Source organism: Drosophila mojavensis, unplaced genomic scaffold (assembly GCF_018153725.1).
Source record: "Drosophila mojavensis isolate 15081-1352.22 unplaced genomic scaffold, ASM1815372v1 contig_49, whole genome shotgun sequence".
In the NCBI taxonomy this organism is placed as follows: Eukaryota; Metazoa; Arthropoda; class Insecta; order Diptera; family Drosophilidae; genus Drosophila; species Drosophila mojavensis.
Window position 1 is genome coordinate 1121687 of NW_025318872.1, and position 15851 is coordinate 1137537.

Consider the following 15851-nt stretch of genomic DNA (forward strand, 5'->3'; position numbering starts at 1 on the left):
TATATCTGTATAAGATCTAAGTTTATCAGGTAAACTCTTTACTCAGACAGTATAGTTAAAAATCTTTAACCAGGCTAAGATCTAGGGTCTAGATATCTGCTCAGATAGCCTTTCGTCAAGCTATATATATATGTATGTAAATCCGAATCATTTGTGGAACTAGCTCAAGCCAACTCTGAGATCAAATGTGTTTATGTTTAAGTATATGTACTTACTCCTTGGGACTCTTTGTGATGGGTATTAGATTGGGCACCGGCCGCAGGGCACGCGGCGTGGCTGTGCCGACGCTGGACGTGTCCGAGGAGCAGCCACCCTTCTGGGAGAGATCGGTGGGCTCTTCGTCGTCATCGTATTTGCTGCGCTTGCCGTAGTGCTCCTCGCCGCTCAGGGCGCCGCCATCGACATCCTCCAGATCATCGTCCAGATTGTTGTTGTTGTATTGATCCTCCAGCTCGGTGGAGTCGCTGAGGAAATAGTCGCACATCTCGCTGGCGCCCACCTTGTTCTGGCGTCGTGGCCAAATGGAGCCCGCATTGCCCACGGGCGGCACATGGTGATTCATCTCGTGGACGGTCAGCGACTGCTTGATGTCGGCCGTGAAATCGCAGGCGGCGCATTTGAAGGCGCCAGCGCCGCCATGGTTCTTCATGTGCCTGTCCAGGTTCCACTTGTACGGCGTGCGGAAGTCGCACGTGACGCACTTGATCATCGGCATCGAGTGGTATTTGACGTGCTTGCTGAAGCGCGCCTTGATGTGCGTCACATAGCTGCACTTGTCGCAGCGGAAGAACTTGGTCTTGCCATGCTCGGCCAGCTCGTGGGCGCGCAGCTGGGTGCGATAGAGCGTGGTGAATTCGCAGGCGCTGCACTTGAGCAGACGATTCTGTGGCTCCTCGCCGCCGGAGGACAGCGCCGGCGGTGGCGTGGCCGAGCCGCTGGGCGAGGGCGTCGGCGGCTCCGCCGGCGATGACTGACGATCGTAGGATTCGCGCAAGTCCAGGTCGCGCAGCGTCGCCTGCAGCTGCCGCCCATAGTTGGACACCAGCTCCAGCTGCTGCTCGCGCTGCTGCTGCTCCTCGCGCTGTCGCTGCTTGTAGGCCTCGATGTCGCGCTGCAGCTTCTGCTCCTGCAGCTGCAGCTCGCGCTTCACCTGCTCCAGCGTGGGCATGTCCGGCACCGACATGGCTATCGATTGCCCGCCCATCACGCCGACGCTCTCCTCCAGCCGGCGCTTGCGCGCCTCCCGGCTCATGCCGCGCTTGCCGCGCGCCTGCCCATGGCCGCTGGGTATGCCGTCGGTGCAGCCGTGCACCATCTTCATGTGGCGCACCAGCTTCTGGAAGTGGCGGGAGGCATACAGGCAGAGCTTGCACTTGTTTATCACAATCTTCTCGCCGTGCACGTCGCGCAGATGCGTCAGATGGTAGCGCGGATTCTGCGTGAAGTAGGCGCAATGGTTGCAGCTGTAGTTGCGCTTGATCTTGCACTGGGGCAGACCCTCCTCCTTGGCATCCATGGAGAGCACGACGTGCTGCTGCTGTTGCTGTTGTTGCTGCTGTTGCTGCACGCTGTTAACAACAGCTGCCGCTGCAGCTGCTGCCTGTTGCTGCTGCTGCTGCTGCTGTTGCTGCTGCTGTTGCTGTTGTTGCTGCTGCTGCAATAGTTGCTGCAAGCGATATCTGTCCAGCTGCTGCTCCAGCGCAGTCGCCTCTGCGGGCGCTGAGTTCGTCACTGTGTCCAGTGGCGGCGTTGCATTGCTGCTGCTGTGCGAATTGGCGCTGTTGCCGCTGCCCTTGTGGCCCTGCTCCATGTACAACTGATTGCCGCTGACGACGCTGCGCACGATTAGCGTATCGCCAGAGCGCTGCACCATCGACGGCAGATCCATGCTGCTGCACTCTGTCTGAGCGGGTGTGTACTGTTTGTATGTGTGTGTATTATATACGCGTGTGTGTGTGTGTGTTGGTTTTGGATTTGAGGTCCCTTAACTTGGTCAATTAACTAATGTTTAACTGCAAGAAAAGAACAAATGAAAATGTTTATTAGTTTTTACTGCGATTATTGGGGCAGATGTTAGATTAAGTTAAGTTTCTTTCTGTTATTTTCATTTTAAAAATATTCGCCGTGTCATAAAAAACAAGTGCGAATTAAAAGAAAGCAATAAAAAAAAAAAATACATAAATTAAAAATAATATTTTTAGAATTTCATTTAATAGTTATGAAAAGAATATTCATTATATTATAAATTTTAGCAAGATTTATAATAAATAAATTTAATGGAAGATTGTATTTAATTTAAAAATGAATTATACCTAATTGTATAATTAATTTTAATTAATTTAATAGTTGTATAACTATTAATAATTATATAAAATAATTTAATAATTAAAAATAATTAATTTAATTATTAGTTATAATTATATTGTTAGTTTAATTATATTATAATAATAATTTATAATTATATTCATTAATTATCAAATATTAGTTAAGATATTCAACTCGAAAATTATTTGCAATTTTATTTTATTTTATTTTTTTTTAAATAATGTATATGATTAAAATACTATAAATAAAATTCAGATACTATAGAAATACTATTTCTGATGCTTGATTAACTCTCCCATTCAGCATTAACAGCTGTGATTAATGCCCACACAGCCCACGCACAAAGAGCTTACTTATCGTTAAACATTTTGAGCACGCACCTGAAAAGTATGCTATAAAAATGTGAGAACTTATTCCACACAAAATGGCGTCTGTGCCGAGTGCATTTGAAATGTGCCATTAAGACTTAAAGCCGTCTTAAATGCAGATTTTCGGTACACTGCAAACACTCATTAAGGACACGCACACACACATAGAGACTTGTGTGTGCGTAAGTGTGTGTGTGAGCACAGCTCATAAATATTTCAACGCTTAATGTTCCGGCACATTGGAATAACAGAAGCAACAACAGAAACAGCGACCCGCCCGAATGATCATCGTTTGGCGACGCACTGAAGCAGCAGGAGTGGGCTCTGCTGTTTCTCTCCCCCTCTCTCTCTCTCACTCATTCTCTTTCTCTGTCTCTGTGTATGTCGCATGCGCTTCCAGCGAATAAAGGATATTAAAATGAAATGTATGTGTCGCTAGCGGCCTGTGAGGCCAGCGACAACGCGACAATGGGCCGAAAGCCCGAAGCTGAAGCTAAAGCTGAATCTACTGCTGCTGAAGTTGTAACTGAATGGAATGTGGGCACAATAAATTCAGCAAGCGATGTAAATTTGAGAGCCAGCGAAGCGGGCGCCGTAAGAAGGTCCTGTTACAGCCACAAATCTCCAGGGCAAACGTATTGTAGCTGGGTTCGGGGTCCCAAATGTGTTACACAAATCCATTTAAGGGCTAATTGGAGCTGCTTGGCTGCCAGCCGGAAATGCCGATGTCTACATACAGAAAAAAAGACAGCAACAAAACAGAATAAAATTCGGATTGCGCCATTGATGTTGCGGCCTTTTAAAGTTTATGCTGAAGAAGGTCAGCGCGCCGGTTCATTCTGGTTGAGCGCACAGCTAGGCAAAATGTGCTGACAGTCAGCCGGGCAGCAAGCCACAAGCCACAAGCCACTCGCATGTCAAGTGCGCATTATCCTTTTTGAACATCCTTTTGAATAATATTTATATTATTTTCTCTCTTTACTTTTCATGTTCATATGCATATTAAATATGACATTTACTTAGTTAAGCGACTAAGTAAAGTGCTTTTTATTGAATCAATTGTACAGCGAAATGTGTGTTTCGCTTTAGACTCGAAACTCAATTAGTATTTCTCTTGGCTCTGATTATGCTCATGCTCAAGATGAGAAGCTCATTAGTGGGGGGCAGAGTGCCTGCATCAGGGATGACAAAAAAGTCACGACTAAATCATAAATTTTCCCTTTAATGGAATACTGGCTTGTTTTTGTTTTATCTTTTTTTTTTTTTAAATATATTTTATTAAGCCATATGGGGTACTCCAGTAATATAATTAGTTTAAAGTCTTATTTATAATTTATGACTCCTCATTAATAGATAATTAAAAATGATTTAAAATATACAATTACAAAACTAAATTAAATAAAAAAAATAAGTTAAAAAATAAAATTACAAAATTAATTAATTAAAAAGTAATGAAAATAAAAATTAATAAAATTAATAATTTCGAATAAAGAGAGAGATAGAGAGAGAGATAGAGAGAGAAAGAGAGAGCGAAAGAGAGAAGAGAAAGAGGAAGTTGTTTTTAAAAATAAAATTTAAAATATATGTTTTTTTTTTTTTTTTTTTTTTTTTTGTATATTTATTTTAAGCGCTGAATCTGTACAATGCTAGTTTAGTACCTTAACAACACAATTAGATTATTTATACAGAACCAGGAAAGCCAGAGGATGACCCAGAATCGTACCGCCCAATAAGTCTGCTGTCGTCACTTTCCAAAGTATGGGAGAGACTTATTGCCAATCGACTTGGCAATATCATCAGTGAACGTTAAAATATAGGTATATTAAAATGAAGCGACCAGCCAAAAGTCTTTATAAAGATTTTATGAAATATTATAAGCAATAATAAATAATATCATATAATTATATAGTAAATATATCTGAATATAAAATTTGATTGCACATTTCATTAAATGCCCCTTAATAACAAGTAAAATTCACACAAGCTGTGATCACAGTCACAATTTAGTATTAACACAATGCGTGATAAGTGCCCAGCTTGAGGCGGTGAGAGAGGGGGGTGGCGGACGCTGCAGGGGTGTCGTATCCCTTAGCATTGTTGACGCCTTGCGTTAGACTCATTTAAAATATGCTTATTATGAGTAGGCAACGACAAGGCTTCCTGCTTGTTTGCCGTTGTTTATGTTTTGTTTGTTGTTGCTGCTTTTCGTATTTCTTGCCCGAGTAAATACTTAAAACACACATACACACACACCGACACATATGTGCACGTGCACACGTGCTGGTGTAGCCGCCGCAGTTTGTGTGGCGCTTTGAAATTTTAATTTTTTCACGCGACGCCTAAAAGTATGCAAGGAAAAGAGTACGAAGCATTAACACGCACTTGGACGCGGACGTCGCAACGCGTCGCAGCGTCCGCTGCCACAGTGACTGTTTGTTTGTTTGTTTGTTTGTTCCGTGTACCCTTTACATATTAGAAATGTATTAAATGCGAGAGGGTATACTCTGTGTGGGTGTGGGCAACTGTCGTTGAGTCTATTAGAAATGCGTTGTTCGGTTCATTTGTCTGCATAAACGATTTAATGGCCGTGTCAGTGGAAGAGTAATTTGTAGTGTAAGGATCTCAAAAAGTGTGTATAATATAGATAGAGTATATGCATGTTTATATAAGTACGGTATGCTTCCTATATAATCTGTCAATAAATCAATAAATAATTCGCAGCTCAAGTTTCTTGAGCCTGATTCAATGACATTCAACTACTGCAGAAAGTGGATAGACTGGGACTTATAATAGAAAGACTAGAGTAGAGAAAGAAGGAAAATGTTCAGCAGGGTCTCAATATCTGTTTTCATACATCATTTGCTTAACTTTTCACTTTCACAGGGTATTTCATAGTCTGTCACTCATATTCACATTGTTGTCTTGCTGTTGCTTCTGACGAATTTTTTCCTGCCTGCGCAGACTTAATTAATCTTGCCGTGGGCTTAGCACGTCGTCCTGGTTGTCCTGTTCCGTTTCGTGTTACTTTCACATCTTTTTCTCCATCTTTTGCTGTATTTCGTCTTTTTTAACGTTCCATTTATCCCTTTTCCCTTTTTTTTTTTTTTTTTTAGATTTTTATTTTTCTTTCGCCGTGATGCCGTGTTGACTGTTGCCTGCTGGCTTTTAATGAGTGAGAAAACGTTTCGCATCGCTGTTAGTGTTAGCAAAACGCCCGCTTGATTGATGGGCGTAACAGCCTTTCGCTTTGTTAATTAAAATTCAATTTCTGCCCAAGTGCAAAATATATAAATATGAAATTTATGTTAATTTATCTTGACGAACAAAAAAAAAAAAAAAAGGAAAATTTTGGCCTTTAAGCCAAATTGGGCAAGCAGGATGCACACGGACAAACTGCTGTCATGTGTCCTGTGCGCCATTTCCGCGCATCCTCAATTGTTTTTTCCGTCAGTTTGCTCTGCGTGACTCTGTGGCTTTGCATCCGGCTGGCCCGTTGGCCCGTTGGCACCAAATTAAAAATGTGTTGGCTACAAATTAACAGCAATGGCTACAGCAAATGGCAAATGGCAAATGGCAAATGGCAATGGCAGTGGCAGTGGCAACTGCAATAGGAAAACTCTTTTCGATTCAGTTGTCGACCCTCGGCGAAATGAAATGTTTGAGCAGCGCCAATGCTGCTGCTACAAAATGTTTTTATTCATCATCAATTTGTTTGTTGCTCTTTGTGCCGTAAGTAGTTAGTGCAAAAAGTTGTTAAATAACTTTGCCAAACAGCCAACGGCACCAGTCAGCACCAACAGCAAGAGCTGCAACAGCAGCAGCAGTTGTTAATTGGAAAATTTAATGCGCTGCAACAAAGCAAATTGCATTTTATACTTAACTCGCGGAGCTGGATAGCATTTGAAACTTTATTAGGTTTGTTTTATTTCAAATATTTGAAAAGCTTATATATTTTATAGAAAAACCTTTTATGAATAATTAAGTTGACTACTTTAAGAGAGAGCAGAGAATTTAATTTATAAATATGTATATACAGTCGACTCTTATTTCGAACCAGTCCATACATTTTTATGCACTCAGTAATTCGAACTAAAAAATCATTGCTAAGACGCGATAATTCGTACTCATATGGTTAAACACTCGACTATTCGAATTTGTGAAGTTTCTTGGTGTGTTAGTAAGAACTTTGAATTTGAATTTTGGGACTCCCCTGAAACTAACTACATAGGCACATTTTGATACTCGCTTCCGCACGAATCGCTTCGTTAGTATACATATTAAAATTTTGTATTAACTGAGTCCTAAGAAGTATAAACGTTTGACGATTGCTGAAAAGAAGAAACTAATTGGAAAAGTAGAAGGAGGTGAGAAGAAAAGCGAAGTTGCAAAAGACTATGTTCAAGTGGAGATTTCAGGATCCCTAACCGAAGATGAAATTTTATCTGCGACAGATACTAATAAAAAGAGCATCGATGAAGATGAAGTTGATCCATCAGAGCCTTTGGCAACGGTGTCCGTTAAGGTAGCAAGAGCCTCATTGGATAACTTACAAAGCTTTTGTCTACAAAACGAAACTGATGAAACAGCATATCAGGCACTTTTTGTCTTTAAAAAAATTATTGAAAAGTCTGAGCAGAAGCAATGTGCTTCGAAGCAAACCTGTATAAATGAGTTCTTTATAAAGCTTAATTAATTTGAACATATGTACATTACGTTAAATTAAAACCCTTGATAATTCGAAGTTTCATTTATTTTCTCTTAAAATTTCGAACCATTTAATATTTCAAACATTCGATAATTCGATATATTTTAAGAGTCCCTTGAATTTCGAAATAACGACAGTCGACTGTATTTAAATTGAAATAAATTATTCATTTTTTTATAAATATACTAAAAAAAACTTCTGGTTTGCCTTAATATTAGATGAAGCTCGATAACTATTTTGTGAAATTTTATTTTTATTACGATATTTGACTTATTTATATATTAAATATATATTTTTATATGAAATTATTATCTCAAGAGTTTTGTATTATTTATTTATTTTTTTATTGCATGGCAAAGAATGTGTGAAAATAAACAAAAGCTTAAAATTCACTTTGGCTCCATAGGAGCAGCTTGTGCTTTGCTATGCTTGGAGTAGACAAAGGTTTGAATCAAAGGTTGCCCGAGGGTAATCGCCGGTAACTTGGCCCACCCACCAACAATGCCCGTCTGCGGCGTATATTTTATTGAAATTTCATAAATATTTCATATATTTATGCATACATTTTTAGCATTTTTGGTTTCAATAATAAGTTCGTTAAAGCAAAAGCAATAAATTGAAGTTACCGGATCACTTAGTAATCCTGCTTAAATTTAAAGTTTATATATAAATTAAATGATGTATTTATAAACATTATATATTTTGCAAGGATTTATCTTATGCTCGCCTCTTTCGAACAAACTTTAAGAGAAACTTTAATATTATGCCATATGACCAGTCAGTTTAGGTCAGACTACCCACAGTTAAATAAGTGAGATGAAAATGAAAAACTCATAGAGAGATACGCCCTCGCATACGTATACTTAATATGCTTCAGTGCATATTACACTCAAGTGCCTGCTGGCACAATATGCCATAGACGTCGTAGTTGCTGTGGCCCAGTAGCATAAATTTTTGTGACTTTAGCATTTCAGAGGGATGCCTAATTTTGGAAAATTTTATGTTCAGACTGTGGCATAAATTAGTCAAAGATTTACAAAACTAAATCGCTTGGCAGTCCAAACTTTTCGTTTTGCCATAGTCGTAAAACAATACAAATTCATGAAATTTTAGTTGCCCTCTTTTTCACTTTTTCAACTTTTCGACACTTGGGCAAAACTTGAGCGCTGCCAGAGTTTATCAAATTATGTGGACGGCAAAAGTCCGGAGGAGGCGGGCAGCAGGAGGCATAAGGCGGCACTGCGCTCGACTATTGCCTGCACATAAATCGCAACAAATGTCAAAGTTTATTTCCCATTTTTTGGATATTAAATAAAGATTTGTCACGTACCCATCGAAGAGGCAGACGTAAAACTTAAAGTGTGTTTTTTTTTGTTCTCTGTTGCTTTACACTTATCTCCTTTCAGCCATATGATAACTGTATTTTCTTGAACGGCAACACCCTTGACACCAACCTATTTTCAAGAAATTCAGGAATGGTTTTGGCCTACTTTGATTTTCATTCTTTTTCGTAGGCGTTTCTCTCCCCATTCGCAACATACCAGGGAAATTGACATTTTTGCGTTGAGCTGAAAAACATTTTGGCATTTGGTTTCTAATCTACGCCTCGCACCCTCAAACTGAATGGCATCACGTCTATGCTAAATAGATTTTCCCGAGTTGTTCTTGTTGCTGTTGGCATATCTTAAAAGTTGGCCGGAAGTTGTGAACACAACTTCCGCTTCTGAATTTTGCTTGGCCGAAAAAACAAAAGCGAAAAATTACTAAAAATAACGACAGACTTTGTACCCGCACATTGCAATTAGGAGAATACAGTGGCGAAATCTCCGTTACAAGCGTTTTGGCTCCCTTCTGTCCCGCACACGCAGTGCGGGCTGTCAGCATTAACATATGTTGGCATATGTTTGGCCAGGGGCTGCCAACGCAGCTCCATCCACTTGCTGTGCCATGTCCATGAATAACAATTCAAAGCCTGCCAGCCCTCAGATGTATATGTATGTCTCTCTGTGAGTGTATATGTGTGTATGTACGGCCGCCAATGTTGTCGTGGCCATTACTCATACGCCATGTTGGCAGAAGCTACAAAAAAGCGAGACAAGCTCACACACACACACACATACTTAATTACCACACATACACACACGCACACTCTCACATATATGCGAACATGCTGCGAGCATGTCAGCATACGTTGTCTGTTGTCTGGGCAGTTCGACAGTCTAGAAGCTGTTAAAAAACGTTTTGACTAACGGTTAAATCATAATAAAAAAGGGGAGAAGACGTAGCAGAAGTAGAAAACCAACATACAACCGCCAACAACAGCTCGGCAACAACAATGTCTGCACATGTCCGGTGGTAGCAGCAATTGTTGTTGCTGACGGCCACAAGGTGCAGTCAACAACGATAACAACAACAACAACAACAACAGCAGCAGCATTCTGCGCCCGCATGCATATTAACAGACTGCCCATAGGCAGAGCTACTGATGCACCGCTCATGCATTGTCTGCACTCACACACGTAAGTGCATATGGCAGCTAACAAAGCTTGCGGCAGTCACACACACACACACATGCGCGCACTCGTGCTGACTGTCGTTGCTTTTAACATCCACGAGATTTGCTTTGTTTAAATTTAAAAAAAAAAAATGAACTCATGCTAACGCTTGCCTGCTCTAGCCGCTGCTATGCACTCCGTACAGCATTGTCTCTCTTTAACGCACGCTCTCTTTGCTCTCGCTTTCCGTTCAGTTTTGGTTTTCTGTTCTATCGCTAATAGCTTTCGCCAACGAATGCTTACTGCCGTTACACAACGAAACGCTCTTGCGGTCCAACAACAACTGAGCGCAGCTGCCGCAAAGAAGTGGCCGCCATGGTGATTCTGCTATTTGTTTATCGTGCTGCTGTTAGTTGGACATCTTTGCCAGCCGTTGCTGTTGTCTTCAATTGCAGATGGCGTCTGTTATGTTAACAGTGCAGGCTCTCTTAAGAGCGTGAACGACCGACCGCCATGCAACAGTCTGTTGCTGCGGCTGCTGCGATTGGTGCTGCTGTTAACTAGCACTGTTAATTAACATTGGATGCTCAAAACAGCTGTTAAGGTTGTTAATAAACAAATTTATAGACTCTTAACTATTTAAACATTATAGCAATTTAAAACATTTTATAATTAACAATTAATTAATTAATAATAATAAAAAAACCATATATATTAAAATGCTATAAAAATATAAGCAAATTAATCAATTTAACCAGCAATTTGTATTTACTTGAATATGCATATTCAATATTATGCCATTTAGGTCTTTCTACTACTTCTATTTATTTTCAATAATTCTTTACCCATCCGATTGCGTTTCATACTTCAAAATCCCGCAGTCGTTTATGGTACTTAATTTGTTAACCAAGCAGCAAAAAAGAAAATCCACTTGATAAATGTTAAATTCAAGAACCCTTAAAAAACAGCCGCATCGAAGAGTGCGACGCAAGAAAGCGGGTATAAAGTTAAATTCGTGTCCTCTTTCAACGCAATCAACACAAATGCTACTTAAAAATTTATTTGCGACACGCACGAGACCAGCACAGCGTACGGTGTGGGCGGTTTGGGTCCTCAGAGTGTCAGAGATACCCGTATATCCGAGTATAGCCGAGACTGAGGCGTTGCAAAGCACAAACACTTAGCCAGCCTACACACGCACACAAACACATGGGGCACTGTCATAGAGGCACACTCATATAGAGGCAAAAAAAGGACAATCAACATTCAGCTGTGAAATAAGCAAGTGTGTGTGCGTGTGAGTGTATATACATATATACACGCGCATGTGTATCAGTGTGCTCTGATGGAAGGGTTAACTGAATGGCCAGCTGAAAAATGTGTTGCGGTCATGCATTTTTATACGTTTTAGTCTGGAGCATGGAGCTAAACGTGTGCGGGCAAGGATGCCGGGGCCACAGGGTCGGGCCATAGCCCAGGACCACGGACATGCCACAGGAAGCAGGCAGAAGCAGCACAGCAAGTGGCAGACAGAAGCCGACGTTGGCCTCCCATACAGACGCTTGACATGCTTCGACTCGAGAATTTTCACAAAATTGTCACACAGAGATGGCGAGAAAGCTTAGACTGTATGTGTGTGTGTGTGTTTAGCTATATGATATATTTACTTGCCTTGCAGATGTATATATGTATATATGTCTATACAAATCGAAAATCAACACGCAAATAAATGCAGACAATTTAAATGGTGCAAAAACGTGTCATTGATATAGATATGTATATATGTGTACTTATATATATTTACAGTAGTTAGTCTAGTTGGATTTTAATAGCAATTAGGCGGCACACGTGAGAGTCGGCCAGACACGTAGCTTGTACAAATATTTAGCTCTAAAAGCAAGACAAGTTTTTAGCCAAATCTTGGCTGGAACTTTTGGCGTAAATCCCAGCACCAAAAACTTTTCTAATCAGACACTTGCCCATTTGATGGCGCTGAAAACTATGCTACACTCAAGTGTGGTAGCTGTGAGTTTATGTCTGTGTGCTTGTATGTGTGTGTGTGTGTGTGCGTGTGTGTGGTTTTGTGTGGGTGCGGTGTGCATGTCCAACTACTGCCAAAGCTCAACTTGTTTGTTTGCTTGTTGCTGCGTTTGTGTAGCAGTCGCAGCTGCCTTCTCTCTCTCTCTCTCTCTCTCTCTGTCTGTCTCTTTCTCTTTCACTTGCCCTCTCTCCCTCTCTGGGGCAAATAGAGCCGCTCGATTTGGCCACAGAATACTTGCTCGAGTGCAACATGTGAGGCAACTGAGCCGGGCCACTCACACACACACCCACACACTCACACAGCAACAGGAGCTGGCCAATACTGTGTGGGAAATGTTGTTAGCCGGCACATGTAAATGATTGCAGCGTAATGAAGCTGCACAAATGCACACTAACATTTGCTGCACTTGCACCGGATTTGATTACCACAACCCGAACTGGGCTGGCCAGTGGCCATATAGATAGCCGTATTGGTTTCATAGTCAAGTGCCAAGTGGCAATTGCTTCACTGCGCGATGCATAAGATTATTATTAATTTAAAAGCAATTAATTGGGTATAGAGCGTTGCGTGCCTGCAGAGATGCATAAATTTATGATTACAAATATGCATATATGTGTGGGTATGGGTGTGTGTGTGTGTGACCTACTTTATTGATATGTTCAGTGCGTCTGAGTGTGTGTGTGCGTCGCACTTTATTTATGCTAAAACAATTTCAAATCAACATATGCTGCGCTGCCTCCGCTCTTATGCCCCGCAGAATATGCTACGCAAACAGAAACAGCTCGGAAATGTTTGATATATGCTGTTCACATTAAGTTTTAGGCAGAATGTCGACAGAGACTGCGAGAGCGTGAGCGAGAGAGAGAGAGGGAGGTTGATATAAAAATTAAATTAAGTTATGCGAGCTTAATTGAGATGGCAGCGTGGGCGGCGTTGACTTTAGCGATAGATATATGTATTACATATAAATAACATTTTTATGCTTTGCTTTTATTTATATTTTTATTATTTTTTGTTTTGCTTGTAAGCAACAGCATCTAAGCAGAAAGTACTGGAATACCTCTAGAGATGTGATTAAAATATCTTACAAGCGCTACTTAGATCTTATATTAAACAGTGACTCACATTGATATTCTACTGTTTTTCTCAACCGTAAATTCAGGCTGTGAGTCTGGCTTCTCAATTCAATATTCAGTTAACTACTCAAGAGATATGGTTATTTATTTATATATATTTACTTGTTTAGTATTGAATCCATGCCATTTTACTTGACTAGTTTGCTTATTATTATATATTACATATAATACATACAGAGAGTATATCTTTGAAACTTTGCCATCATTACTTAGATTCCCTTACAAACAGTCATCCATCTAAACTGACTGAATCACTTACTGATCCTAATAAACCTAAAGTAAACATTTGCTTTAAGCTTAAACCAACTAAATAGTCAAATCTTTTCAAATACTTCCAGGCTTTAAATGAAAGCTCAGTTGCTAAGGCCTCAATTTTCTTTTGAAATTCACACAACTCTTTATTGTCTTTTATTTTGGATACTTTAAAAGCCCTACAGTAATTTCATAAAAATTATGCGCATAAATTAAATGGATTTGCAGAAATAAATCAAATTTAATAAATGCTCTTTTGTCTTCTGCTGGCGGCAGGAGCAAAACAGCCTTGACTAGATAAATTTGATTAATTTTCTGGCTGTTGTTTCTTCTTCTTCTTCTACTTTATTTCGGCATGCAAGTTGTCAGGTAATCAACGTTTGAAATACGTCGCAGGCAAAGCCACAAAAGCCCTAAAAGACACTTCATCAGGCAAACGAGTGAACAAGTTGCTGCTGCTAGGTAACCCCTAGCTGTACACCTGCACAGCTACACAGGTGCACACCCACACGAGTGTGGCTACAGGTAAATATATATATATTGGTTTCAGCTTTGGTTGCTTCAAACATTTCGAAGGGGCGTCGGCGGCGGCCTTGTAAACACGTTCACAGTTATAAAAGCATATAAAATTTCCTATTTAACTTCCGGCATGTTTCACACAGACACACACACTCATACTCGCACATATGTAGAGTGAAAGAGAGAGAGAAGAAGCGCCTAACACACACTTAGAAAGCCCATGTCATGGGCGGCCGCTGACATGGAAACTCTAAAGAAAACATATCCGTGACAAAGTAAAGTAAACCAGCTGCAGGTGCAAGCAACAACAATAATGCCTCTGGTAGATCTTGCTCCCTCTCTAGCACTCTCTCTCTCTCTCTCTCTCTCTCTCTCTGTCATTTGCTCTCTCAGTTGCCTTGTCTATCTTGCACTTTCGCTCTGCTGCTCGCTGCTTGTCGTCCTTCGGCTGGCTTGATTCCATTTGCGACGCGCACAAAGCTAAAGCAAAGTTGGTAAGTAAGTTGCAAGCAGCGCAAAAATTGAATTCAGCTGCAGGTGGCAGCAGCAGCAGCAGCAGCAGCAGCGACGGCAACAGCAGCCGCACCTTGAGGAGCTGAGCTGGGCTGACAGGATGTGTGACAGTCTATTGAATTGAGTTTGCTGCGTGCCTTGACAGCCACAGGATTTAACGCTCCCCAGTCATATAGTTATATAGTGCTTTAATATTTAATAAGCTGACTCTGGCTACCGTCAGCGACATTCAATTTGGCTAGAAACGGCATACTATATATGTATGTGTACATATATATAAACACGAATGGACGTGTGCTGTGTGTGTCTGTGTCTGTATCAGGCGAGTCCTGCTAAGGCAACGACAGCAGCCGACAACAGCTTCTGCATAGCAAAGAGCCAACTTATATTTTATTTATGCTTCTTATAAACTGCAAATTTATCCAATTAGCAAAAAGAAAAACAAAAATCAAGGTCTACCGAATGGCACAGCTCTCAATCACAGAGAGAAATGCTTTTTGTCTTTCAAATCTGTGCTATTTGTGGCTTTTTCTTGAGGATTTTCAGTGAAGATGTGGCTGCAAAAGGTGAAACGGAAACCAAAATGGAGAATAACACGGAGACTAAGACGGCGACTGAGACGGCGACTGAGGTCATTCCTTGTGGTTTTCCATCAAAACAGTTACTGAAGCGCTGTGACTTCTTAGCTTTGACCTAAAAACTGTGCTCTTTGAAATGCTCAATTATGATGAATAAATACTTAAGCTTTGAAGCAAATTATAATAACACAGACACGCAAAATTACCGTATTTAGCATATGCTCTAGGCTCAGATTTTATTATTCAATTTTAAAATATCTCAAGAGTTTCTTATATTTTACCTAATTTAATTTTTGTTTAATTATGTTGTAGTAGTACTTAGTAAATTTAAATACTCTGCCTTGGCTCATATACATCAAATATACATAGAGCCCTAGAGTAAAATGTATACTGCGTAAATCTGCTCGTCTTGTATATAAAATTTAACCATAATTTAATTTGATTGAAGTGAATTTAAAAGCACAAAAATCCAATTTGTTTATTACTTAAATTTTTTAAAATTATATATATATATTTTTTTTGTACAGTTAGAGCTAAACTTTTACAAATATGTTTAGCTTCGATATAGGCTCAAGTGCTCTACAGCATTTAAGGGTGCAGAAATGAGCGTCTCATAACAACTCAACACCTTAAGCAATGCTCGAATGCAGACAAAAAGAAGAGCGCACAAATATCTTACTTATCTACGAGCCCATCAATATACAGATACATATGTGCATATGTATGTGAAGATATATCACATATATATTCATATATGCTCAGCACATTTTTGCTTTGTGCAATTCATCTTGAACTATTTGGCAAGATTCATTGTCGGAAGATGTCCAATGCCTGAACTCGAACAAGATGTTGCAAGGACTGCTCAGGCCCCAACCACAGGCTCAGCTGTTGTCTGCAGCTAAAGCAACAACAGCAACAA

At 40.3% G+C, this 15851-nt stretch overlaps 1 protein-coding gene across 7 annotated transcripts in view; it reads right to left on the bottom strand.

Annotated features, from left to right (window-relative positions):
• Positions 1 to 15851, bottom strand: part of LOC6577848 — a 49429-nt gene that overhangs the window by 7134 nt on the left and 26444 nt on the right. For all 7 annotated transcript variants that reach the window (XM_015165841.3, XM_015165846.3, XM_015165845.3 and 4 more), the window contains exon 3: positions 216 to 2012. In XM_015165841.3, the coding sequence (XP_015021327.1) occupies positions 216 to 1888 (1673 nt within the window). In that variant the 5' untranslated portion in view covers positions 1889 to 2012. The remainder of the gene's footprint in view (positions 1 to 215; positions 2013 to 15851) is intronic.